Here is a 26,396-nt window from a genome sequence, read left to right on the forward strand (position 1 = left end):
GCTATAAACTTTCCTCTTAACACAGCTTTTGCCATGTCCCAAAAGTTATCATAACTCATGTTTTCATTTTCATTTATGTCCAGGAATCTTTTGATTTCCTTTTTTATTTCATTTCTAAGCCACTCGTTTTGATTTTCTGTTTGTATGTGAGATTCACTTCTATTATCATGGTCTGTGAAGATCGCTGATACAATCTCTATTTTCTCAATTTTATGGAGGTATGTTTTGTAGCCAAGCATGTGGTCTATCTTGGAGAATGTCCCATGCACAGGCGAGGAGAATGTGTACTCAACTTTTTGAGAATGAAGTGTCCTGTATATATCTACTAGCCATTTCTTCCATTTCTTCCCTCAGATAAAGTATGTCTTTGCCAAGCTTGAGTCTGGTTGATCTATAGAGAGGTGATAAAGCAGTGTTGAAGTCTCCCACTAGTATTGCATTGCCATCTATAATCTTTCTTCAATTCGATGAGTAATTGTTTTAAGTATTTTGCTGGTCTCGCATTAGGTGCATATACATTTAGGAGTGTGAATTCTTCTGATGTTCGGATCAATAAGAAATCACCTTCACTATCTCTTGTGACCTTCTTCAGTCTGAAATCAATGTGGTCTGATATCAGAATGGCCACCTCAGCTAGCTTTTTTGAGGGAGTTGTTTGCCTGCAGAATTCTTTTCCAGTCTTTGACTTTGAGTCTGTGTTTGCTCTGACTGTTCAGATGTGTTTCTTGCAGGCAATAGAATGTTGCATTCAATTTTTTGATCCATTCTGCCACTTTGTGTCTTTTAATTGGTGCATTTAGCCCATTGCAATTAAGAGACATTATTGTTATGGGGTTTTGTCCCATCTTTCTGCCAAAGTTTGGTGTATTTGAGTAGCTTGGCTTATCTTAAAATAGCCCATTTAGTAGTTCTTGTAACCATAGTTTTGAGTCTATGAAGTTCCTGAGTTGTTGTTTGTCTGTGGAACTGTGTGTTGTTCCTTCTAATATGAATGAGAGTCTAGCTGGGTAAAGTACTTTTGGTGAGGCAATATTTCATTGAGTTTTTTCATTATATTATGCCACTGTCTTTGGGCCCTGAGGGTTTCATCAGATAAGTCAGCTGTAAATCTTAAGGATGCTCCGTTTTAGGCAATTTCTTTCTTTGATCTTACTGCTTTCAGAATTTTGTTTCTGTCTTTGGTTTTTGTCATTCTGATCAGGATGTGTCTTGGAGTATTTTTATTTGGATTCCTTCTAGCTGGTACCCTTCAGGCCTCCTGAATCTGGTCTTGTGTGCTCTTCAGTTCTGTGAATATCTTAGCAGTGATGTCTTTGACACTTTCTTCTTCATCGGGGTTTTCTTCCTGTCCCTCTGGGACTCCAGTGATTCTTAAGTTATTCCTTTTGGCTTCATCCTGATTTTATCTTGACATCTGTTGGTGTATTTTTTGAGGCTCTTTCCCATTTTTTACTGTTGTCTGGAGATCCTCTGCACTTCATCTTGGAGCTCAATGATTCTGTCTTCAGCAGCTATTACTCTGCTGCTGAGGCCTTCCACTGAGTTTTTCAATTCACCTACAAGGTTTTTCAGATCTGTCCATTTCTGTTTGTAATTTTGTTTGCACTTTCCACATTTCTGCTCTCAAATTCTCTTGTATTTTACTGGCAGTGCATTTCATTGTTTCTTTTAGTTCCCTATGCATCCACAGTAGTTTCCTTCTAAATTCCTTGTCAGAGAGGTTGTCTAGCTCTTCATTACCGGTTGGGTCTTCTGGACTAGTTTCTTAACTAACTGAGCTTGGTGGGCTTTTGCGTTGCTTTATCATTGTTATCTGTGCAGTTTAGACTTTAGTGCTCACTGATACTGTTGTGTTTTTGGTACAATATTAATTGAGGTGGGGCTAATGAATTACTGGCCTAATGTGATTTTGGTGATTGGGCTGCCCTAGTGAAAGTTCCAACTAAAGGACAATTTATGGTTCTTATGGAATATGGAGGGGGAGAATAATTCATGTTTGCGCTCTACACACCACTCCCATCGAGCCTGTACCTGTATAGGGGGAGATTAAGCGAGTTCTTGGAAGTTGACTGCTAGTGGCACAGCCCATCTGGATTTCCATCCCTAAGAGATCTGGGCCTGGAAGTCGGTTCTGCTCACGCCCACCCATGCAGCTCCAGATGCCACCCAAACCAGGCCTGTACCTGGATAGGGGGGATTAAGTGAGTCCTTGAAAGTTGGCTCCAGTAGAGACTTAATAATTTTTACTCTACTTGTTCTTTTATTTTTTGAGAAAAAAACTAAAATCTTCAATTATGACTGCCTATTTCTCTCTTCTTTTAATTCTCTGAGATGTTTTCTGCATATAAATAGCTGTATAAATCACAATTCCTTAATAACCTTGCAGTGATCCTTTTCTTCTAATGATAATATTTAACCTATATTTCAAAATAGGCTACATTAAGTTATTTAACTTATTTTAACCTATATTTGTATATATACATATATACAAATATATCTTTAAAAATAACTACCAAAAAACAATTTAGGATTATTTAGGATTATAGGAATTGTATAAAACCAAGCTCCTGGAAGAGAGTGATGCAGTCTCTTGCCCCCGTGCCTGGCTATCCTCACCAGGAACCCTCGGAGGGGATGAGATGTATTTCCCTCCCCCCCCCCCCCCCACTGCCCTAAGCAGAGCCTCGACAGTTGAAGATCTGTCCAGAACCCCGCCACAGCCATGCTCAAAGCCACTCTCCACATGTTTGGATGAGCCTCATACATGAAGGAACCTACAGAGGAACCCAGATGTGCAGGACCCAAGGTCGAGATCTCCAAGGCTGCTCGTATCGGGACCGAACCTCTTCCACAAGGATTCCCCATTTTCCAGTAGCTAGGCAGTCACACCCAGAAACTGCTTCCAGCGCTGTGTAATCCCATCAACAGCCAACATCCAGATACTATAAAACAAGCTCCCAGAAGCACACGGCCACAATGCGGCCTCGCAACATCTAATAGCCTAGTTCTCCCTCTTGGAGAACCTGACAATTTACCTAGAGTCTATTACCCACTTGGGAAGCCTGACAAGCTCCCCGTGACGTATTCATATCCCAAATACAGTAACATACATATATATATACCTCTCAGAGAGCCCGGCAAGCTACTGAGAGTATCCCACCCGCATGGCAGAGCCTGGCAAGCTACCCGTGGCGTATTCAATATGCCAAAAACAGTAACGATAGGTCTCATTCCCCTGACCCTGAAAGAGCCTCCAAACATTGGGAAAGATGAGTAAGGAGTGGCTGCTAAAATCTCAGGGCTGAGTGTAATAGAGACATTACTGGTGCCTGCTTGAGTAAGTCGACGAACAATGGAATCACAGTGATACAGTGATAGGAATTGTATTTGCTATGCTTTAAAATGTGAGGTTTATGATTATTTGCCTCTAAAGTGACAGATGTTCAATAAAATGGCTTTATTCAAAAAGAATAGGAGAGTCTCTTGTCCACGCACCTGGCTGTCTTCCCGGGGGCCTCCTCGGAGGGGATGGGCTCCATCTTCCCTCCCCGCCCTGAGCAGAACTCCTGGTGGCCAAAGACCTCCAGAGCCTAGCCACAGCCATGCTCAAGGCCCCTCTCCACACGTTTGGACAAGCCTCACACATGAAGGAACCGGCAGAGGAACCCAGGTGTGTGGAACCTGGGGCTGAGACCTCCAAGCCTGCTCGGATCAGGACTGGGCCTCCTCTGCCCAGATTTTCCATTTCGCAGTAACTAGGCGGTCACACCCAGGGACTGTCCCCAGTGCCATGTAATCCTGTCAATGGCCAGCATCCAGAGACTTAAAAGCAAGCTCCCAGAAGTGCATGGCCACTTCGTGGCTGCGCGATATCTTATAGCCTACTTCTCCCTCTCGGAGAACCTGGCAAACTATTGGGAGTTTCCTGCCCACATAAGAGAACCTCGCAAGGTCCCCATGGTGTATTAATATGCCAAAACCAGAAACAAGCTGGGGCTCATTCCCCTGACCCTGAAAGAGCCTCCAATGCGGCATCGTTGGAAGGACAAGTAGAGAGAGGCTTCTAAAATCTCAGGGTTTGGACAAATGGAGACGTTACTGAGACTGCTCGAGAAATTTGATGATCAACGGGATGATGATGATGATGATGATTCAAAAAGAAAAAGATCACAGTCTTGTGAAATACTGAAATTTGAGGTAAAACTATATTGTAGAGAGAAGAAAATAGCATGAACATTTACATAGGGCAAATAGGTATTTTTAAAATAGACTAAAGTTTCAAGCAAATAATTTCTTAGAGTCAGTGGCTGGGGATATTGCAGAGAAGAAGAGCACATCCTTCACATGTGTGAGGCCCTGGTTTCAATCCTTGAAACCATCAAAAAAGAAGGAACAATACCCCACAAACTCTCAGACCCTTCTCTCTACCCAGATTTTAAAAAAATTCTTAGTTTCCCAAATTATAGACAACACAAGATCTGTAATTTTAAAACTTCAGATAGGTTTTGATTTTAACTTTTTGTATATATTTTTTGTAAAGCAAAATAATTTGTATTGAAAAATACTTAGGTATAAGGAAGAGAAAGAGAGAAATTTATGCTAAAAGAAGACACTGGCTTCTCCAGAGTGGAAAAAACTCAGGTATTTTTTTTTTTAAAAAAAAGTAAGCAAAAAATTTAAAATGTCCTATGTTCAAAGTAATAAATGAAAAACAAATACTATTTCAATGAGGAGGAGAAAAAAAGGCAAAATAAATGAAAATAGCTATAATCTGAAATTTGTAAATGGAATAAAATAGTCTAACATATACATAATTACAGCTTCAAAGTAATTAAAAAATACATGGAAGAGTGCTAAATTGTCTGATGGGATTGGTCCCACAACTTCTGTCTTCCAGAGGAGGTTGCTTGCAGAGAATGAAACAAACACATAAGGAGAAACACACACATGGACTATCCAAGCTTTAGGGTAGCCTGGGGAGCCATCAGTGGTCTCACAGACAGGCCGTTTATTCAATACAATATTGTCCCCCACCCAAGCTACCATTCTTTACGTTGACAGAGACATTAAGGACAGCTAGAGAGCAGAGGCTCGGATATTTCACATAGCCAATCAGCAGGCCTCTTAAAGTATAAAGTCTTGATAGTTTCCTATCTTATTTTTTTTCAATTTGGTCACAATAAAATTATAAAGTTGTTCACAACTGGGTTTCAGGTATGCAGTATTTCAACACCAATCCCTTTACCAGCATCCACTTCCCTTCACCGATCACCACTCCGTCCTTTTTTTCTCCACCCCCCACACCTTTTGCCTTCCACCACCAGTCTGCCCCTATAAGAGGTGCTTTTTTTTTTGTTTTTTAATAAGTTTTCACTGTACTTTATAGTACTGTTGCTAAAAGGGACTTTATACATAACACTTTTCCACCTTTAAGCACCCCCTCATCCCTCCACCAAAGTTATCACCCCCTTCCTGTCTTATTCCCACACCCAGCCTACTGACTTGTTTTCCCATATCCAGCCTAGTGATTTGTTTTCTACTGGATGCTGGTGAGGATGCAGGGATAAAGGGACTTTCATTCATTGCTGGTGGGAGTGCTGATTTGTCCACCCTCTCTGGAAAACAATATGGGCATTCCTAAAATAAACTAGGAATTGAGCTTCCATTTGACCCAGAAACTCGGCTTCTTGGATACCCCAGTTCCCAAAAGCACAATATAGAGAAAGGGTACTTGCATCCCTATACCCAAAGGGTACTTGATTACTTACAGCATTACCAACAATAGCCAAAACATGAAAACAATCCTAGTGTCCAAGAATAGATGACTGGATACAAAAACTATGGTACATCTACACAATGGAATAATATCCAGCCGTAAGAAAAGATAAAGTCATGCAATTTGCTGTTGCTGCTACCTGGAAGGAACTTTAGTTAGAAGGAGAAAAACCAACCCAGAATGCATATGATAAAGAAATACAATGGTGGAATAACCAATTTTAGGTTTTAGAATATAAGGACTGCAAACATGCACCCAGGAAAGAATAACAAGGAAGAGTAGAATAGATAAAAAATATAGAACTGCTACAAACCTGCACTTAGGAAATCATAGAATAAAACAGGTTAAGGCCTTTTAGACATAGATAAGATCAGATGAGCTCTGGTCACTGCTATATTTAAAAGGATAGGAGTCCAATTTTGCCCTTGTTGCCCTCTACATCACCTTAAAATATTTTTAAGACCTTAAAATATTTTATTCTGTTCTTTACTGGGTGCAGGTTTGCAGTAGTCATATATTTGTCATCTACTCTATTTTTTTCCTGTAGGTGTACATTTGTAACCCTTTATAGTCTAAGACCTAAACTGCCTTTCCCACTGGACTATCCCAACCTTGGGGTTTGTTGTTAGGGAACAATTTTCCACACTAGATGCAGTATCTTTATTGTCTAAGGAGATTTAAACTACCTTAAAATTACTGATTGTCTCTATTTTCAATTTCCCTATTTGATGCAAAACTTTTAAATTTTATTTTTCAGGAAATTGAATTTTATCTGAGTGAAAATTTTGAGGGTGTAAGTGATTATTTCAAATTACAGTAAGTTATCACTTAATATTAAACATATCATTGATGTCATTTATTTATAATATTTCATTTAAGTGGATTCATACCATTTAAGTATACAAGTTTCTAATTCCTTTAATATATGAATATGAAATGTAACTTATAATTAAATGGTATAATATCTTTGGGGGTTTTCACGTGTCTAAGTATGCAAGAATAAAATACTTTAACTCAATTCAGGTATTTAAAACACATTTCATCATTTAGTCCCATCCCAAGTTTCTGCATACTGTCTTTTTTTTCTTTTTGGGTCACACCTGGTGATTCTCAGGGGAAACTCCTGGCTCTGCACTCAGGAATTACCCCTGGAAGTGCTCAGGGGACCATAGGGGATGCTGGTAATCGAACCCAGATCGGCCATGTGCAAGGCAAACACCCTACCTGCTGTGCTATTGCTCCAGCCCCTGCATACTGTCTTTAAGAAAAACTTGAACTTCTATGTATAGAATAACATTACATGAGGCTGACACCCAAGGACAGTAGATACAAGGGCCAGGAGGATTGCCCAATAGCTGGAAGACTGCTTTCACGAGCCAAGGGGAGAAGGCAGATGGGATAGAGAAGGGATCACTAAGAAAATGACGGCTGGAGGAACCAGTTGGGATGGGAGATGCATGTCAAAAGTAGATAATGGACCAAACATGATGACCTCTAAGTGTCTGTGTTGCAAGCCATAATGCCCAAAAGTAGAGAGAGAGTATGGGGAATATTGTCTGCCATAGAGGCAGGGGGAGGGTGGGAAAGGGTGAGGCATATACCCGGGACATTGATGTGGGGGAATGTGCACTGGTGGAGGGATGGGTGTTAGATCATTGTAAGATTGTAACCCAAACATAAAAGGTTGTAACTATCTCAGGGTGATTCTATAAAATTTAAAAAAATTAAATAAAAAAACCCAACCTTGAACTTTATTTCCCATGGAGTCTTCAATATAAATAGAATTAGATAAAAGCCCATCTTTGTCTCGTATTAATACAACACCTAACCACTTAATTTCCTGAGGGAGATTATGTCATAAGGTATTTATATGTTTTATGTCCTGGCTAAATATTTTATGGAAAAATAATTTAAAAGAGCTTCCCTGTGGTTTAAAAAAAACCCACTTTCTTATTATTTTGTTACTCTCTACCATTTAATTCTTTGTTCTCATAATGACCCATTTTAAGTGTTTGGAATTATTTTGTTTCTATTTATTTTCTCTAACCACACATGTTTGGGGATGATTGGGGTTGGATCGATAGTTCGGCAGGTAGGGCATTTATCTTGCACACAGTCAGTCCAGGTTCAGTTCCTGGCATCCCATATGATCCCTTGAGTCCAACATCAGACATGATCTCTGAGTGTAGAGTTAGGAATAACTCTGAGCACCACAAGTTGTGATCCAGATCCAAAAGTGTGGGGGGGGCACTGTTTGTTTATCCTTTTTTATATCTCACCCACAAATCTTCCTCTCAATTTTGGTGCTGTGGTTTACAATTCTTCGTAGGGTTTGGGGTGGGGGATGGGTGGGGAAGAGGCCAGAAAATATTTGATCAGAATTTTCAAAAATACATATAAAATTGTCTAGTATTCCTTAGGCCAACCTGATAGTGGAAAATAATTACTAAAATATTTGAAACACTATTAAATATATAAGAAAATTGTGCATAAATTGATGTAACATTTCCTCATCATCTTTTACAGATCACTATTATACTACTAAACTTATCAAACAAAAAATGTTTATGAAATTGCAGAGTTCCCTATCGGTATAGTTATAATATGTTTTCTAATATTTTTAGGGGAACTATAAAAATATTAGAATTGATGAAATATAGGGAAATTATTTAAATCTTTAAGAGATATTTTTATTCTCATGCATTAGATTCTATATCATAAAAAATATAAAACATATTTAGCTTCCACTTTACCTGGGCATAAGATTAGTATTCGTGCACCCTTCATAAACTAGAAGAGCATTTCATCTGATTATCCTTTTCATTCCAGTCAGATCATACATGTCCAGGAATCATAACTTGGTACAGGAATCTAACTTTTTAAGTTACTCTCTATTGTTCCAAAGGTTTTCACAGTTGTAGGGAGAAATACAGTAGCTGGAGAAGGAACCAAAGCAATAGAGCTATAGCATTGTAACATCAGGAAACAGGATCTAATGTCAGCAGAGGAGCTGCAATCTGTGAATATCAAAACAGAGTAGTTGAAATACTGATGGATGTTCATGACTGTTTTCCATTGTACTTACTCCTATGCTTACCAAAACACTCATTAGCAGGTAAAAGTGACACACAGTGCATAGCTGGTCCTAGCAGAAACAGTGAAATCACAATCCACAAGGTTCCTAGAACTCCTCATGAGTATACCAGCCAATTACGTTGCATATATGGGATTAATCTTTTTGACAGAAATTTAGTGCCATGCCTGTTTCCCTTGTACTTCTACAATAACCTGAATTTGTTCTTTCTCCTAGATATAATAAAACAGGTATTGTTCTTTTTAACTTTAAGCCTAGTGACACTGCAAGTACATGTATCAATCCCCAAAAGGTAAGTAACATGAGTAGAAGACTATTTAAATTAAATAAATAAGTGCATAAGAGGGGAGATAAATATGTATTATCTTCACAGAATATCACTACCCTAATAACTAACTAATATTCTATACTGGCTCACTTCAGTGATGACATTGTTTTTGCTTTGGAAACTAGAGATTAGAGTTCTATCCTCTATGTGTCAGTCTACCACTGAAGGTGAACTATACAAGCATATACAGGGAATATGAAATTACTGAATTTAATGAGAAATAACACTTATTAAAGACAAACAAAATTAATTAGAACAACTGAAGTTAAGTATGGCATATCAGAGAAGATTGCCGGCCATGTCCATATGCATTCTGCATTTAATTGGAAAAGTAATCATTTTATCATAATAATAATTATTCTGTGAGCTAACAGGTAATGAGAGTTATGAAGATGAAAAACCTAAGTGACTTTACTGAGGACTTCCCTAAACTGTCTTGAGAGAACATGGGATAAAAAGTTATGAAGTAGCACTGAGTAAAAAAATAAGCAGATACAAAGCACAGTCATGTAACATAGCAATGGAGTGTTCAGGAAACCACATGATTTTAATAATCAATAAAAGATTTTCACCACCACCATATTTTTTTTGCTTACACTAAGGGGTGCCTCCTTTTTCCTATTCCTTCATAGTTTAGTTAATGTTGAAAACACAAATTCAGCACCTACTGTATTCTAGGCTTGGAACACATGTGACATCTACATGAAGAATTAAATGCTAGATAAGAACTGTCCTCTGCCCTTTGGGACCTCACAAAAAATCTATGAATTTATTTGGGACTCTAAACTAAAGTTGCTGACATAGGTTGCTTCCCCAGGTAGTTGAGAGCAGGGCCATACTGGTCACTTACTTGTCTGCCTATTACTACCCTTCTTTCTCTGGCAGGAAAAGAAGCAGCAGGACCAGTGGGTTCCTGCATAGTAGAGGTCAGATTTCTACTTTCAGTTTCTTAATAATTTGACACTATTTCATACAAAAGCCTTCCTGATGCACCATATTTCCTCCACTATTTCTCTTTCTAGTCATTGGATTTGTTAGAACTCCTTATTTATCCTAGCCTGAACAACCCTAGCATTTCTAACCTAAATTTCAATTCAAGCTCTACCACTTACTGGATTGGATAAATTACCAAGCTCTCTCACTTTCAGTTGCCTCATGCATGAAGGGAAATGTAACATGTATTTGTCTATTCTCCTGATAGTGTATCACTGTATCACTGCCGTCCCGTTGTTCATCGATTTGCTCGAGCGGGCACCAGTAATATCTCTATTCATCCCTGTCACATTCAGGATCAGGGGACTGAAGCCCGTTATTGTTACTGTTTTTGGCATGTCAAATACGCCATGGGAAGCTTGCCAGGCTCTGCCATGCCAGATTCTGCATTGCTCTTTTGTGGGAGCTTTGTTTTATAGTCTATGGATCTTGGCCGTTGATGAGACTGCCACACTACTGGGAAAATTGGAATCTGGGTGGAGAAGGCCCAGTCTGAATCCAAGCAGGCTTGGAGATCTCAGCCATGGGTCCTGCATACCTGGGTTCCTCTGCCAGTTCCTTCATGCATGAGGCTTGTCCAAGCATGTGAAGAGTGTCCTCGAGCATAGCCGTGGTTGGATTCTGGAGGTTTTATGAGATAATTTATATGATATGCCCAGAACATTGATTTTCATAGACTGATCATCTAATGCTACTAGTGTCTTTATTTCTTGGCATAAACCAAGACACAGTTCAAATCTAGCTACCCTTCTCATCATCACAGGTAGTTTATATTGACTTGCTACTGAAGTATAATGTAGACACATGCAATAGCCCTTTAGGCACTAGAAAAAATGTGGGATGAGTTGTAGATGTAGATTATTTAAGTATGCAAGAAAATAAAAATGTGTTGTATATTCTCAACCACAGGGATCCTTCTTTGTAATGCTAGGGCTACCAGTAATTAAATCATTAGCATCCCAGATAAGTTCTATAGAAATACAAGGTCAAACTCTATCTATAGAGCTATAGTCCACTGGACCAAATGAAACTTCACTGGTGTCTGCAGATATCTACCATATTTGTCACCTAGTTTCCACAGCCTACAACTCAGCTTTTAACCAGGCACCAAGAACCATAATGCATTGAGGTAACTCTAGTATGCCAATCTTCAAATGATGAATTTTACTAGGGAAGGATGACTACTCTTTGTACTGAATTACTTGCCAGCATATTTTTTCTGAAGACTTAGAATTCTCTGACCTCAGGTAAATTGTTTAGTCCTAATAGAGAAAACACACTATGTTGGATTCCAGCTAAGGCAGTTTCTTTCCTGCCCTATCTCTGCATTGAAAATAATACTCATTTAGTGCCCTAGAACAGATGACTGGTTGAAGAAACTCTGGTACATCTATACAATGGAATACTATGCAGCTGTTAGAAAAAATGAGGTCATGACGTTTGCATATAAGTGGATCAACATGGAAAGTATCATGCTAAGTGAAATGAGTCAGAAAGAGAGAGACAGACATAGAAAGATTGCACTCATCTGTGGAATATAGAATAATAGACTATAAGACTAACACCCAAGAATAGTAGAAATAAGTACCAGGAGGTTGTCTCCATGGCTTGGAGGCTGGTCTCTCATTCTGGGTAACTCAGAGAAGGGAACACCAAATAAAATGTGGTTGGAGGTCATGTGGGGGAAGGGTGAGGCGGGCCGAATACAGACTAGAGACTAAACTCAATGGCCACTCAACACCTTTATTGCAAACCACAACACCTAATCAGAGAGAGAGAACAAAAGGGAGTTCCCTGCCATAGTGGCAGGGTGTGGTGGGGGGAGACGGGACTGGGGAGGGGGGGAGGGATGTTGGGCTTAAGGGTGGTGGAGAATGGGCACTGGTGAAGGGATGGGTTATTGAACTTTGTATGGGGGAAGCATGAGCACAAAGATGTATGGATCTGTAACTGTACCCTCACGATGACTCTCTAATTAAAAATAAACTAATAAAAAAAATAAAAAAATAAAAAATAATAATAATACTCATTTAAATAAATGCATTTATTGCTGTCATTGGGCTTTACGTTAGAAATTCTCTTCGTTTGATGTCCATTCTGGAGAATATAGTTCAACAGCAGTGGTCATCCTAGAAAACAGGTTTATTAATGCTCCACACACTATATTCAAAGCTTCTTTTATTTATCTCTTTTTGTGTTTATTAAAAAATTTAATTATTATCATTTAGGTTACATATTTTTACAATAATGCTAAAATTTCTAGTTTGTATGTAAATTGTTATATTGCCTTACCACTATAAGTGACCAGTACCCTCTGCCAATGTCCTAATGTTCTTTCTAATCCTCCTCTCATCCCTTTATAGTACTTCCTCCACTCACTCTCCTTTGAACTTGCTATTATCGTTTCTCATAAACCAGGGACAAGGATTTGTTATTTGTCATTTGATACTGTATATTACCTTATTTTGCCTCTTGATAAACAATAGATGAGTGAGATCATCTGATATTTTCCCCCTTCCTCATGACTTATTTCACTTAACGTGATACCCGCCATTAGTTCCATGTACATTTGCTGCAAACTTCATGGTTGTCTTTTCTTACAGCTGTATAGGATTCCATTGTGTACATATTTATTCATCCTTATTGCTGCGTCTCTCATTGGAAATTTGTGTTGTTCCATACCCTGGCGATTGCACTAAGCACTTAGGGACATAAGCACGCATATATATTTTCAAATTAATGTTTATAGATTTAGGGGATAGATGCAAGAAATGGAATCATTGGGTCATATGAAAGCTCATTTCTCTTCCAAAAATTTCCATATTATTTTTCAGTTGTGTTTTCACCAACAGTGAATAAGCATTCTTTTTCACATCACTGCCAATTCTGGGATGACATAAGATTCTATGAATTCATCCATTTTTTTCTAGATTCTTCAGCTAAGTGACATAGTGTTGCTTACAGTAGTCTTTTATGATCTTTAGTATTTCTGGGGTATTTATTGTAATCTTTCCCCTTTCATCTATGATGCAATTTATTTTGGTTTTTCTCTCTTTTTACCCTGAGAGTCTAGCCACAGGGTACTCAGCTTTATTCCTTTTGAAAATCTGTATTGTGGTTCTAGTAACCCTTTGTATTGTTTTCTTGATTTATTTATCATTGATGTTTGCTCTAAGTTTTATAATTCACTTCCTTTTACTGACTTTGGAATTTATTTGCTGTTCTTTGGGGGGTTGTTTTTTAATATTGAATCACCAGAGATACACAATTACAAAGTTTTTCCCAATTGGGCTTCAGTCATACAATGTTCCAACAACCTTCCCTTCATCAGTGTACATTTCCCACCACCAATGTCCCCAATTTCCCTACCACCACCACACACTCCTCCACCCGGCTGTGTGGCAGACACTTCTCTTGCTCTCGCTCTAACTCTTTCTCTCACTTTGTCTCATTCTTGCTCTTGCTCTCTTTCTCTTTTTCTTTTGGGCATTATGGTTTTTATTTGCTGTCCTTTTACCTAATTTCCCCAGTTATATGGTTAGGTTATTGGCTTCAGTTTTTTTTTCCTTCCTGATGTGGGTCTTGTATTGAACACCTATAAACACCTTCCTTAGTACTGCTTTTTCTGTATCCCAGAGGAAAAGAAATAAAAACAAAAAAATGGAAATATAAAGCTATTCTGATAGTTTGTGTCTTCATTATTGTCCATTTGAAAGATTTTTTTTCATTTCTTCTTTGATTTTTCTCTTTAATCCAGTTGTTCAGTTTCCAAATGTTGGGACTTTTCCCCAGTTTTATTTTATGATTCAATTATACATTATTGGAAGTGTGGTCTGAGAAGGGTACTTAATATTTTTGAAACATTATGGATACTTAAATTGTACCCAAGCATATGGTCTATCCTGGAAAGTGTTTCATATGCACTAGAGAAGAATGTGTACTCAGCATTTTGAGCATGTTGATATCAATCTCAGTTGTTCTGATCTTTGTTTAGGATTCTTGTTTTCTTACTGGTTTTTTATTTGGTTTATCTGTCCAATAATTAGTTTAGGCTACTAAATTCAACTAGTATTGAATTTCCACCAATATGCCATTTTAGGCCTCTGAGCTGTTGCCTTCTAGAAACAACTGTTGATGAAACAAGTGGTGGTGTAGGGGGAGGGAAATGGGAGGTAATGAGGTGGCAATAAAGGAATCCTCATTCACTTTCAGTGGAAATGTCCTATGATCCAGCCTCTATGGAAAACAATATGGGTTTTTTCAAAAAGTAATAATAGAGCTTCCTTTTTTACCCAGCTATCCCTCTTCTGGGTATCTGCCCCCCAAACACAAAAACATTAATTTGAAATTTTATATACTAATTTATGTTCATTGCATAGTACTAATGTCCTAAGTACTTCAGTGGAAGCTATCCAAATGTCCAGCATCAGATGAATGGATCTGTGCAGCCATAAGAAAACAATTAAGTCAGGTAGTTTGCAGCAACTTGAATGAAATTGGAGGGTATCATGGTGAATCATGATAAGCCAGGGGCAGAAGGACAAGTAAAGAATAATCTATCATCTATGAATACAGAGAAACAAATACATGGATATATTAATTGGCAATAAATCTTGAACACTGGATTATAGACCTGATAGTGCCAAGGTGCAGTAGTGGGCAACAGATGATTGGGTTGACTGGAAGTAATACAGGAAAGTAGGTGGAAGGTCTGGAACACATGAGCAGTGGCTAAGGGAGGTAATAGTCTACACCAAAACCATAACTATCAGTTAAAAAATAATGGATATATGAGTTGGGGGAAGGAAGTGACATAGGGACAGGAATGGAGGAGGTGACAGAAGGATGGGTGGAGGGTCACAGGCACTTTGATAGAAGCAGTATTTAATAAGCAGATTTAATAATAACATCAAAAGAAGGGCTGGAGTAATAGTACAGCAGGGATGGTGTTTGTTAGAATCTAACAAGTTTAACAAGACCTGTTAGAATTGATTGAATTTCTAACAAAAAATTCTAACAAAAAAGAACAAAATCTTGTCTTAATTGATCAAGGTGAGATCAAGTGCTTCAGAAGTAAGATTCCTAAAGTCATACTATGGAGTATGCCTTCCAAATGGACTCTGAAAGATATTGGCTAGCAAGGGCATCTCTTTAAACTTATTGGCTCACTGGATATCATCCCCTATCATCATTCTCTTTGCTCTCCTCTGTTTTTAGAGTAGAGGTTTTCAGGTTGTGTGTTTTTACTTTGTGGAAAGATTCAGGGCATTCTAAAGACAGACATATAAAGCAAACTTAGGAAGCTGGGTGCAGGGAGGTAGTGAACAATTCTGATCCAGATGTCCTGAAGACTGGTAAAATAGAAGTAGGTATTCTAATCAAGGAAGAACCAGGACTCTGGTTAAAAAGAAGTTAAATTAATAATTACAGATCTAATTTTAATAGCTAAATCTGCCAGTGAAATCAGGTGCAAGCTGGAAGTGCAGAAATGATAGTCACATTGTAAAGATGCTGGGAAATATGTGTTCAGTAATTTTTTTTTATTTCAAGTCTAAAACTATTGCTGTTACAGTAATATTGTAGATCACGCAAATCATATGCATTTACCACATGATTTGTTTCATTTTAGGTGTTTCAAGTTGTTGTTGGCTGTGATTCAGCTAAGCACATTGTTGTCAAAGGGCAAGTATATTAGCATTTTAATTTTCATTTTTAAAAAGATTAAATGATAATTACTAATAACAGTGTAAGTATGATGACTGCTGTGTCTATAATATAATGTATATTGAGTCCAAAACTTGAACTGAAATTTTATCTAGCCCAATTTTGTTCCAACTATTTTACCAGTAAAATATTATTGCATTTAAAAGGAAAACAGGGGGTTGGAGCGATAGCACAGCGGGTAGGATGTTTGCCTTGCACGTGGCTGACCCAGGTTTGATTCCCAGTATCCCTATGGTCCTCTGAGCACCTACCTCCAGGAGTGATTCCTGAGTGCATGAGCCAGGAGTAACCCCTGTGCATTGCCAGGTGTACCCAAAAATTTAAAAAAAAGGAAAACAATTAGAATTAACTTCTATTACTACTATTTTCCTTTACCAGTTTCTCTAAGCCAGTTTCCTCTATCACTATTGCTTCTTTGTTTTTCTGTCTATAAATATCATTTCCAGGAACAAAACTGATTTTTTTTTCTGTTTTCCATCCTATTCTTATATGTAAAGATTTTATTTCTGTTTGGAAATTGCATGCATCAAGATCAAAGAAATTCTAGTTTTCTCTGCCATTTCTAATTTTTTTTAGAACAAACATAAAAGAATCACCTATGTTTCCTCCAAGGATTCTAAGGTGTAACTTTCATTGATCTCATATGGTACATAATGAAATACAGTGGATTTTATGCCAGCTGCTTATGATAGTTCTATTCTATATGGAGTTTCAGGTCCACATACTTAAGTCTGTTTGAGTTAAATGTATATGGTGACAGCTATGTATTTCAGGTGCTTTTCTGTAGGTAAGAGTAGGTTAAGAGTAGAGATACACTAAGATTTGCTTTTTCAGTCTATTTTTTTCTTTTATAACTTATTTTAAAAAAATTTTTATATGTATATATATATGTTTTAATTAATTTATTTTTTTAATTAGAGAGTCACCATGAGGGTACAGTTACAAATTTATTCATCTTCGTGCTTGTGTTTCCCTCATACAATGTTCTAGAACCCATCCTTCCACCAGTGTCCATTCTCCACCACCAATGAACCCAGTATCCCTCCCACCCTCCAATCCCATCCCCCCTAGCCCCACCCCGCCTCTGTGGCAAGGTATTCCATTTTGTTCTCTCTCTCCTTTTAGGTGTTGTGGTTTGCAATAGGAGTATTGAGTGGTCATCGTGTTCAGTCTCTAGTCTACTTTCAGCACACATCTCCCTTCCCATTCGGGATCTCCAACCACATTTTACTTGGTGTTCCCTTCTCTATCCATCTATTTCTGAAATGACTTGTTCTCATCCAAAAGTCATGTTATTCTAATAATTTTTGAGTACCAAATTATACTAATTTATGTCTCGATTTGTAATTAAGCACCACCACATCATTATTTAAGGCAATTTTATTTCTAACACCTTTGTAGCACTGTAGCACTGTCGTCCTGTTGTTCAATAATTTGCTCGAGCGGGCACCAGTAATGTCTCCATTGTGAGACTTGTTACTGATTTTGGCATATAGAATACACCACGGGTAGCTTGCCAGGCTCTGCCGTGTGGGCAGAATACTCTAGTAGCTTGCCGGGCTCTCTGAGACGGAAGGAGGAACCCAGGTCGACTGCATGCAAGGCAAACACCCTACCCGCTGTGCTATTGCTCCAATCCAACACCTCTGTAGCCACAATTTCTTTTCAAGTTGATAAAAAGATTAACTACTGTACATTGTTTCTGACTTGAGTAATGGTCTTCGACCTTGTTTCTTAGAGTATCACCTGTGAGCAAACATTATGGAGGTGGGAAGAAGGTTTCTGGGAAGTGACCCTGAGATGGTAGAGGGAAGCATACACTCTGATGATGAGTGTGGTGGTGTTTGAGTATGCATGAAACCCTATCATCAACATATTACATTATATTTCAGTGCTGCTATCAATAAAATTGGCAGCAGCTACCAAGATGGCACCTAAAACATCTTTCAAAACAAAATCTTTTAAAAGGTCTACATCTCCATGTAGGGTCATGGCCCATAGTTTAAGATGCTACAACTTAGATGCACTTCCACATCTCAGGCACTCTATTTGTTGTTTACTCCTCCCACCATCCATGTGAGGTAAACTCCCTGCTGACATCCCCCGGATGTTCTTAGAATCCTTTAACTTACTGAAATTTTAGTTACTAAAACAGTAATTTCAAAAATTGTGGTAGTCATATATTTTCAATGAACCCTAACTAAATATTATGCAAATTCTTTTATTTTCTTTTTTAGTCTTTGGGCCACATCCAGTGATGCCCAGTGATTATTACACTCAGTAATTACTTCTGACTGGCCACTCAGTAATTACTCCTGTCAGTGTTCAGGGGACCATATGGGATGCGAGGCCAGGGTCCAGTGCATGCAAGGCAAGCACCTTACTCACTGTACTATCTCTCTAGCCCCTGAATATTCTTAAAATAACCCTTATCTTAATAAGTATTTAGCAGCAATTAGAAATCTGTGTCTGTGTGTGCATGTGTGTGTCCATGTGTGCACGTGCGTGTCCATGTGTGGTGTCTGTGTGTGTTTAAACTGTAGCTAAGATAGTACATGGTTAAGGCACTTGTCTATCACGCAACCTACCTTTCTGGATCTGCAATAATGCACATCACTCAGGTGGTCCCCTGAGCATCACCAAGAGTGATTCCTCAGTACAGAGCCAAATAAACCCAGTGCACAGCTAGGTGTGACCCAAACAAATAACCAAAAAAAACAAAAATAACTGGAGAGATAGTATAGAGATATTTGCCTTGCAAATATTTAACTCAGGCTCAATTCCTAGTACTGCATATTGGTCCCCTGAGCACCACTAAGTTGATCCCTGAGCATGGAGCCAGGAATAATCCCTGAGCACCACCATGTTTGACCCACCTTCACCCCAAAAAAACTATAACAAATGATACAGTCCAAAGAAATAAATATTTATTTTTATAGATATGAGCTGTTCACATGTATCAAGGTATGTTGTGTAAAAGGTTAAACAGAAAGTTTCAAATGTTGGTATCTTCATAAACATTGGTGAAACATTAAAAAAGAAGAAGAAAGAAAGAAATGCTGAAGCTATGCACCAAAGATTCTAGTTCAGTAAGTAACGATTCTTTGACAGTTTCAGATTTGAGACCCACTAACTTAAGTAGTTAAATGTTTTTGCAATCATATAAGAAATTATGATGTTACAACTTTGTTTTCTTTATCATAGATTTGAAAAAAAAGATTGTGTTCCATATGAATTTTTATATGACATTGAAAAGTAAGAAACATTTCAATAGTTTTTATTAATGCTTTATGTTATATAGTACCAGTAATTTAGAGACAGTAGCCAATATTTATTCTTATTAGACTCAATCTTCTCTAATGCATGCATTTATTAACATAAATTTACCCCAGACAATGTTTCTGCTACAGTTTACTTTTTTTTTTTTGGCTTTTTGGGTCACACCCAGCAATGCACAGGGGTTACTCCTGGTTCATGCACTCAGGAATTACTCCTGGCGGTGCTCAGGGGACCATATGGGATGCTGGGATTTGAACCCAGATCGGCTGCATGCAAGGCGGCCTATGCACTGTGCTATCACTCCAGCCCCTACAGTTTACATTTTTATGTTGTTCTTTTATTTCCATTTAGTTCAAAATATTTTTTAAATTTTTCTAAATATTTCTTCTTTGAACCATCACAATCAATCAATCACAATATACCGTTAATCACCGATTTCTCAGGCGGGCTCAGTAACATCTCATTTCGTCCTTTCCCTGAGATCCCTTTCCCTCGGCTCTCTTTGAACCATGTATTGTTTATATGAATTGTTTTACTCTCCATATTTAAGGAGTATTTTATAATTATAAATACCTTTTTGATAGTTGTGATACCTCCTTACCCAAACAGAATAGCAGTTTTAAAGCTTAAATCTTTTTTTTTAAAAAAAGAATTAATTAATGAGAAATATCTTTTGTACAGGTCATATTTAAGGCAACAACCGTCTGGAAAAAAGGTAAGAAAACTATAGTTTTAGTGCCAGAGAGATAGTGCAGAGGTTAAGGCATCTGCCTTACATGGCCAATCCAGTTTGATCTCCAATACCCCATGTGGTCTCCTGAGCCTTACCAGGAGTGATCTCTGAGCACAAAAGTAAGCTCTGAGCACAGCCAGGTGTGTCCTCTCCCACCCCCACAAAAAAAAAAAAAGGAAGGAAGGAAAGGAAGGAAGGAAGGAAGGAAGGAAGGAAGGAAGGAAGGAAGGAAGGAAGGAAGGGAGGGAGGGAGGGAGGGAGGGAGGGAGGGAGGGAGGGAGGGAGGAGGAAGTCAGGAAATAACTAAAGCATTTTTTCTGTCATAGAGAGTAAAATATGACTGGAAAATATATGGCTGCCCATTAAAAGTTCATATCAAAGAAAAGTTTCAGCCTTTGGTTCAATTGTAAGTACCATTTTTACTAAAACATTTAACATTGAAAGTTTTAAAGTAGATATATTGAAATCACATTTTTGTTTTATTTTTATTAGCTATTAATGTGCTGTGATTTACAAGGTTATTTTTTGTTTTCTATTATGCGTTTTTGTTTGTTTGTTTTACTTAACATGATATCCTTCCATTTTATCCAAGCTGCAGCAAAATGCATAAATTCATCATTCCTTGAAGCTGCATAGTATTCTATTGTGTATATATACCACACTGCCATTATCCGTTCATTTGTTGTTGGACCTAGGTTACTTCTGTATCCTAGCTGTTGTGCTGAGTGCCGAAATAAATATTGGTGTGCATATGTTCTTTTGAATATATTTGTGTCCTAGGGATAGATATCAAGAAGTAGAATTGCTAGGTATTATGATGACTTTACTTTTGACTTCTCTGGGAACTCTCCATACTGTTTTCCAGAAGGGTTGAACTAGGCAACATTCCCACCACACTGGATGAGAGTTCCTTTTTCGCCATTTCCCCACCATCATAGATTGTTTCCAGTTTTCTTGATTTATGTCACTCTAACTGGAGTCAGATGATATCTTATTGTCATCTTGATTTGAATTTTCCTGATTATAAGTCATTATGAAAATTTTTCATGTGTCTATTGACCATTTGTCTTCCTCAAAGAAGTGTCTTAAAGGGATATACATATCCCTTTACCTACTTTTAACACTAAGTTCTTGTCAGGTGTTATCATTTCCAACTATCTGTGTCCCCAGATTCTGATAGTTTGTTTCTTCATTCTCATTAGTTTCTGGGATTCTCTATTTGTTTCATGATTTTCTCTTTGATCAGTTGTTTACCAGTGTTTTGTTCAGCTTCCACTTACTGTAGGTTTTCCCTCATCTTTTTTTTTTTTTTTTTTTTGCTTTTTGGGTCACACCCAGCGATGCTCAGGGGTTACTCCTGGCTTTGCACTCAGGAGTTACTCCTGGCGGTGCTTGGGGGACCATATGGGATGCCGGGGATCGAACCCGGGTCGGCCGAGTGCAAGGCAAACGCCCTACCCGCTGTGCTATCGCTCCGGCCCTCTCTCATCTTTTTTTATACTTATTTCAGGCTTCATGGCAATGTGATCTGGGAGGATGCTTGATATGATTTAAATATTCGTGAATTTATGTATGTTTGAGTTGTGCCCCAGTATGTATTATCCCAGTATGTATATGTATTAGTATTATCCTGGAGAAGTTCCATATGCATATGGAGGATGTGCATTTGGGTTGTTTAGGGTTTTTTCTTTTGAAGCTACACCTGGATGTGCTCAGAGCTTATTCCTGGCTCTGTGCTCAGAGATCACTTTTGATGGGTCTCAGGGGACCATATTTGGTGCCAGGGATTGAATCCAGGTCAGCCACATGCAAGGCAAATGGTCCACCCACTGTACAGTCTCTCCGGCCCCAATCCCACCCAGTTCTTATACCTACTCCTTGAGAGCTCTGTATCTTTACTGATATTTTGTCTGGTTGATCTGTTTAATGGTGAGAGTGGAATATTGAAATATCCCACTATTCTTGTGTTTCCACTGATGCGGTTTTTTAGTTGTGTGAGCAGATCTCTTATCAATTTTGTTGACCCTCCATTAAGTGCAAGTAAATTAATCAGAGTGATTATTTCTTGTCTGTTGTTCCCTTCACCTACAAGTGATTTCCATTCCTCTGATTACTTTCTTTATGCTATTTGATCTCATACCGGCTGTTGCCACATGCCACATTTTGTCTGTCATTCACTTGCAAAATTGTTTTTCATCCTTTAACTCTAAGGAGTTAAAGGAGTCTAAGTACTAGAAATATAGGTGTGTTTCCTGTACGCAGAAAATAGATGGATTTTATTCGTCCAGTAATTCTTTGCCTTTTAAGGAGAGAGTTTTGTTCGTTGACATAAAGAGAAATTTTGGGCATAAAAATCTCAGCTACCAATTTTTTCTGTATGTAGGGTTACGCTCGGCCGACCCGAGTTTGATTCCTCCACCCCTCTTGGAGAACCTGGCAAGCTACCGAGAGTATCGAGCCCACTCGGCAGAGCCTGGCAAGCTACCCGTGTGTATTGGATATGCCAAAAACAGTAACAATAAGTCTCTCAATGAGAGACATTACTGGTGCCCGCTCGAACAAATCGATGAGCACTGGGATGACAGTGACAGTGGGGTTACGCTGTTTTTGCTATTGGCCAATTACTTAGGCAGCCTTTCAATCATTCTTGCAGGGTAGGTTTAGTCATAGCAAATGTTGCCAGCTCTGAAGATGTTTTAACCCATCCCTCAAACCTAAATGTTAGTTTTCTCATGGTTAATGAAGCGTGGGCTGAAGTTGTTTTTCATTTAGTACTTTGAATATCTAATTCTACTCCTTTCTTGCTTGTACAGCGTCTGGAAGATCTGTTGTAATTCTTATTATTTCCCTTGTATTTGAGATTTTTTCTTCTCACTTGATGTTTTAAAGTAGTCCTGTCCACCTCCATGGTTCTTGACATTTGGATTACAATGTATCTTGGTGTTGATTTTGTTTTAATCTATTTTCTTTGGTACTCTGGGCTTCTTTTTTTAAGGCTTAAAATGTATTGTAATAAGTTGATGCTGCTTTACTGCTTCATATCTCAGAAAAAACTCTACATATTATCAGGAACAAAACATGGAATACTACTAAAATTGAATAGCATAACTACCTAACATAGGCAAGCTACTGTCTGACCGTTAGCATGCAGCAACTCTATTTCAAGATTGTTCTGGGACTACCAAAGAAAGCTGTGACAAATAACATCATAGATGAAATGGGTGATTTCTGGGATTTTCTTACCCCCAAAAATAATGAAGGCAAGTTAGCACAAGATTTTTTTGAGATATACTAAAATGAAAATCTCTTAGAGAAAATGCCTCCTTGGAACATGAAAGTGTAATATATGGGATACAATAGAACCATACATATATTTTCCATGACTTCTATGGACATTTGCTGCAATTACCACCTGGGAGTGAATGGCGCAATAGGGCTAATATCATGGGGAATGTTTAGTTTTCGTGGTGTGTGTGGTAATGTCTTTAGGATTGAAGGGTATTAGTAAGAAAATAGAACAAGATGGATATATGGAATGATGATCAGTAATGGGGATCCATCTAGTCATGGTCCCCCTTTAGTTTACCAATCACATGAGACTTCAGGAATATACAGCACACAGAAACAATATACCACACAGCGTTGATTTGTAATTCTCTCCTCCCCTTGCCATCTGTCTCCAACATATTCCCTAGATAAAGTACTACAGGCAGGGAAGACCTGACTAGAGGGAGGAATCCCTAACACTTTTCCAGGGTAGAATTATGGTTAGTCCAAAAAGGGTCCTTTTCTTTATGTGTTTTAGAAAACTAGACAACGCAATTTTATCAGTATCAGCGACATTTGTTTGGAAATTACACTATGAATTTCCTCTATGTTTATACTGGTAATTATTTTTGTCACATATCCTCAATGGAAAAAATAAACCCAAGAAAAAGATAATCAAAGGTAAATCCTTCAAATTATGTCATTCGATTGATCCTTACTCCTACTAGATGACACTATAATAGACTGCTTTTGTGATGTTTTCTCAGAGTTCAATTAAGATTTTTTTTTTGGGGGGGGCTTTAGGGCATTATACCAACTGTTATTAAATTTCATCTATTCTGCTCAGAATCCTAGCTTGTCAGAAAAAACCTTGAAAAGTTGATTGCTATCTTTAAAAAAATTTTGAATGAAACACCGTGAGATACAATTATAGATTTATAATTGAGCTTTTTCACTATATCCCACCATTGTCTTCAGGCTCAAAAGGTTTTCTCTGATAGGCCTGCTATAAATTTAAGGGGTGCTCTTTTGTATGTGTTTTCTTTCTTTGACCTTGCTGCTTCCAGTATTGTCTCTCTATCCGTGGCATCCATAATTCTGACTATGATATGTCTTGGAGTGTTTTTATTAGGGTCTCTTTTAGCTGGCACTCTTTAAGCTCCTTGGATCTGGATACCTGCATTCTCCAGCTCTGGGAACTTTTCAGCAATGATATTTTTAACTGTGGTTTTTTTCAATGGGGTTGTCTCCCTGTTCTTTTGATACTCTGATGATTCTAATGTTGTTCCTCTTGAAATCATCCCCTAGGTCTCTGATTCGCTAAGAGCTATTAAGAGGTCTTTTCCCATTGCTTGTTGTCACTTGTATGCTTCAGGCAACTCACCTTCGAGCTCGCTGATTCTGTCTTCATCTGTAGCCATTCTCTATTGAGGGCACCCACTGAGTTTTTAATTTCATTTACAGAATCCTTTATTTGTGACACTTCTTTTTGTAGTTTTTTTATTTCTGCTCTCATTTCTTCTTGTATTTTCTTGGCTGTCCATTCCATTGTTTCTTTGATGTCCTCCTTTAATTTACTGGATGTCTGTTGAAATGTTTCTTTGAGTTCATCGAACATTTTCAACATTTCATCTCTGAATTCTTTATTGGAGAGATCATATTTGTGGGTGATGCTTATTGAGACGTCTGGGCCCTTTTCCTCATTTTCTCCTAGTGGTGGTGATTTTCACTGTTTCTTCATGTTTTTAAAGTAGTATTGTGGTGGGGCCTTTGTGTTCACTATTAGTATTCCCCTCTTATTGTGAGAAAGGATTCTGGATGAGCTCGGTCTATGGTGATCACCTATTCCCTCTTCTACAGTATCATCTTTCTCTCAGGTGTTCCTAGGTGGCATATGTGAGGTCTCTAGTGAAGCTTCAGATGATGTGTTCTTTTATATTGGACTTGTAGAGCTTCTTGTGGCACCAGTATTATGGTACAATAAGGGTAGACTACTAGACTATTGGCCTAATGTGTTTGAGATGGCCAGGATATTCTCCACAGAATTAGGTGATGGAAATTAAGATGGGAATCCAGAGTGTCAGGAAAGGGTAAAATAACTGCCACCTCAAAATAGGCCACTCACTTCTGCAGAGGCCACACCCACCACTGCAATGTGGGTGGGGTGCCTGGCTAGGAGGGAAGGAAATGCTACCTGGGTTCAGTTTTGCCACAGGGAGCAAACCAGGCATGCTGCGCTGGAGGGTGGCCCCAATCTGTGATCTTGACAGGCATCTTTCACATTTGGTTATTAGAGTTTGGGTCTCATGGTTTCAGTGCTGTTGATTCTGGGTTTGGATACTTAGCTTGATAATTCCTTAATACCACTGATCTACCTGAAAGATAAAAATATTTTATTTAATAAAAATTGTCTCTGCAATTAGTTCTTAATAATTCAAGAATCACTGTCGTCACTGTATTCACTGTCATCCTGTTGCTCATCAATTTGCTTGAGCAGGCACTAGTAACGTCTCCATTGTGAGACTTGTTGTTACTGTTTTTGGCATATCGAGTACACCACGGGGAGCTTGCCAGGCTCTGCCATATGAGTGGGATATTCTTGGTAGCTTGCTGGGCTCTCCAAGAGGGGCAGAGGAATCGATCCTGGGTCAGCCTCGTGCAAGGCAAAGGCCCTACCCGCTGTGCTATTGCTCCAGCCCAATCATCATCATCATCATCATCATCATCATCATCATCATCATCATCATCATCATCATCATCATCATCCCATTGATCATCCATTTTCTCGAGGGGTCTCAGTAACTTCTCCATTCATCCTAGCCCTGAGATTTTAGAAGCCTCTCTTTACTCATCTTTTCCAATGGTGCCACATTGGAGGCTCTTTCAGAGTCAGGGGAATGAGATCCATCATTGATACTGGTTTGGGCCTATGAATATGCCGTGGGGAGTTTGCGAGGCTCCCCATGGGGGCAGGAAACTCTTGGTAGCTTTCCAGGTTCTCCCAGAGGGATAACTAGGCTATAAGAGGTCGCACAGCTACAAATGCAGAGGCGCACTTCCGGGAGCTTGGTTTTATAGTCTCTGGATGTTGGCCGTTGGTGGGATTACATGGTGCTGGGAGCAGTCCCTGGGTGTGACTGCCTAGCTACTGGAAAATGGGGAATCTGGGTAGAAGAGGCCCAGTCCTGATCTGAGCAGGCTT

At 38.5% G+C, this 26,396-nt stretch overlaps 1 protein-coding gene across 1 annotated transcript in view; it reads left to right on the forward strand.

The window, feature by feature from the left end:
* CATSPERE (catsper channel auxiliary subunit epsilon) overlaps positions 1-26,396 on the forward strand; it is a 105,525-nt gene that overhangs the window by 69,254 nt on the left and 9,875 nt on the right. The window contains exons 9-11 of the mRNA XM_012932032.2: positions 6,534-6,592; positions 9,087-9,162; positions 20,254-20,333. Of these exons, the coding sequence (XP_012787486.2) occupies positions 6,534-6,592; positions 9,087-9,162; positions 20,254-20,333 (215 nt within the window). The remainder of the gene's footprint in view (positions 1-6,533; positions 6,593-9,086; positions 9,163-20,253; positions 20,334-26,396) is intronic.

This window comes from Sorex araneus, chromosome 9 (assembly GCF_027595985.1).
Source record: "Sorex araneus isolate mSorAra2 chromosome 9, mSorAra2.pri, whole genome shotgun sequence".
NCBI lineage: Eukaryota > Metazoa > Chordata > Mammalia > Eulipotyphla > Soricidae > Sorex > Sorex araneus.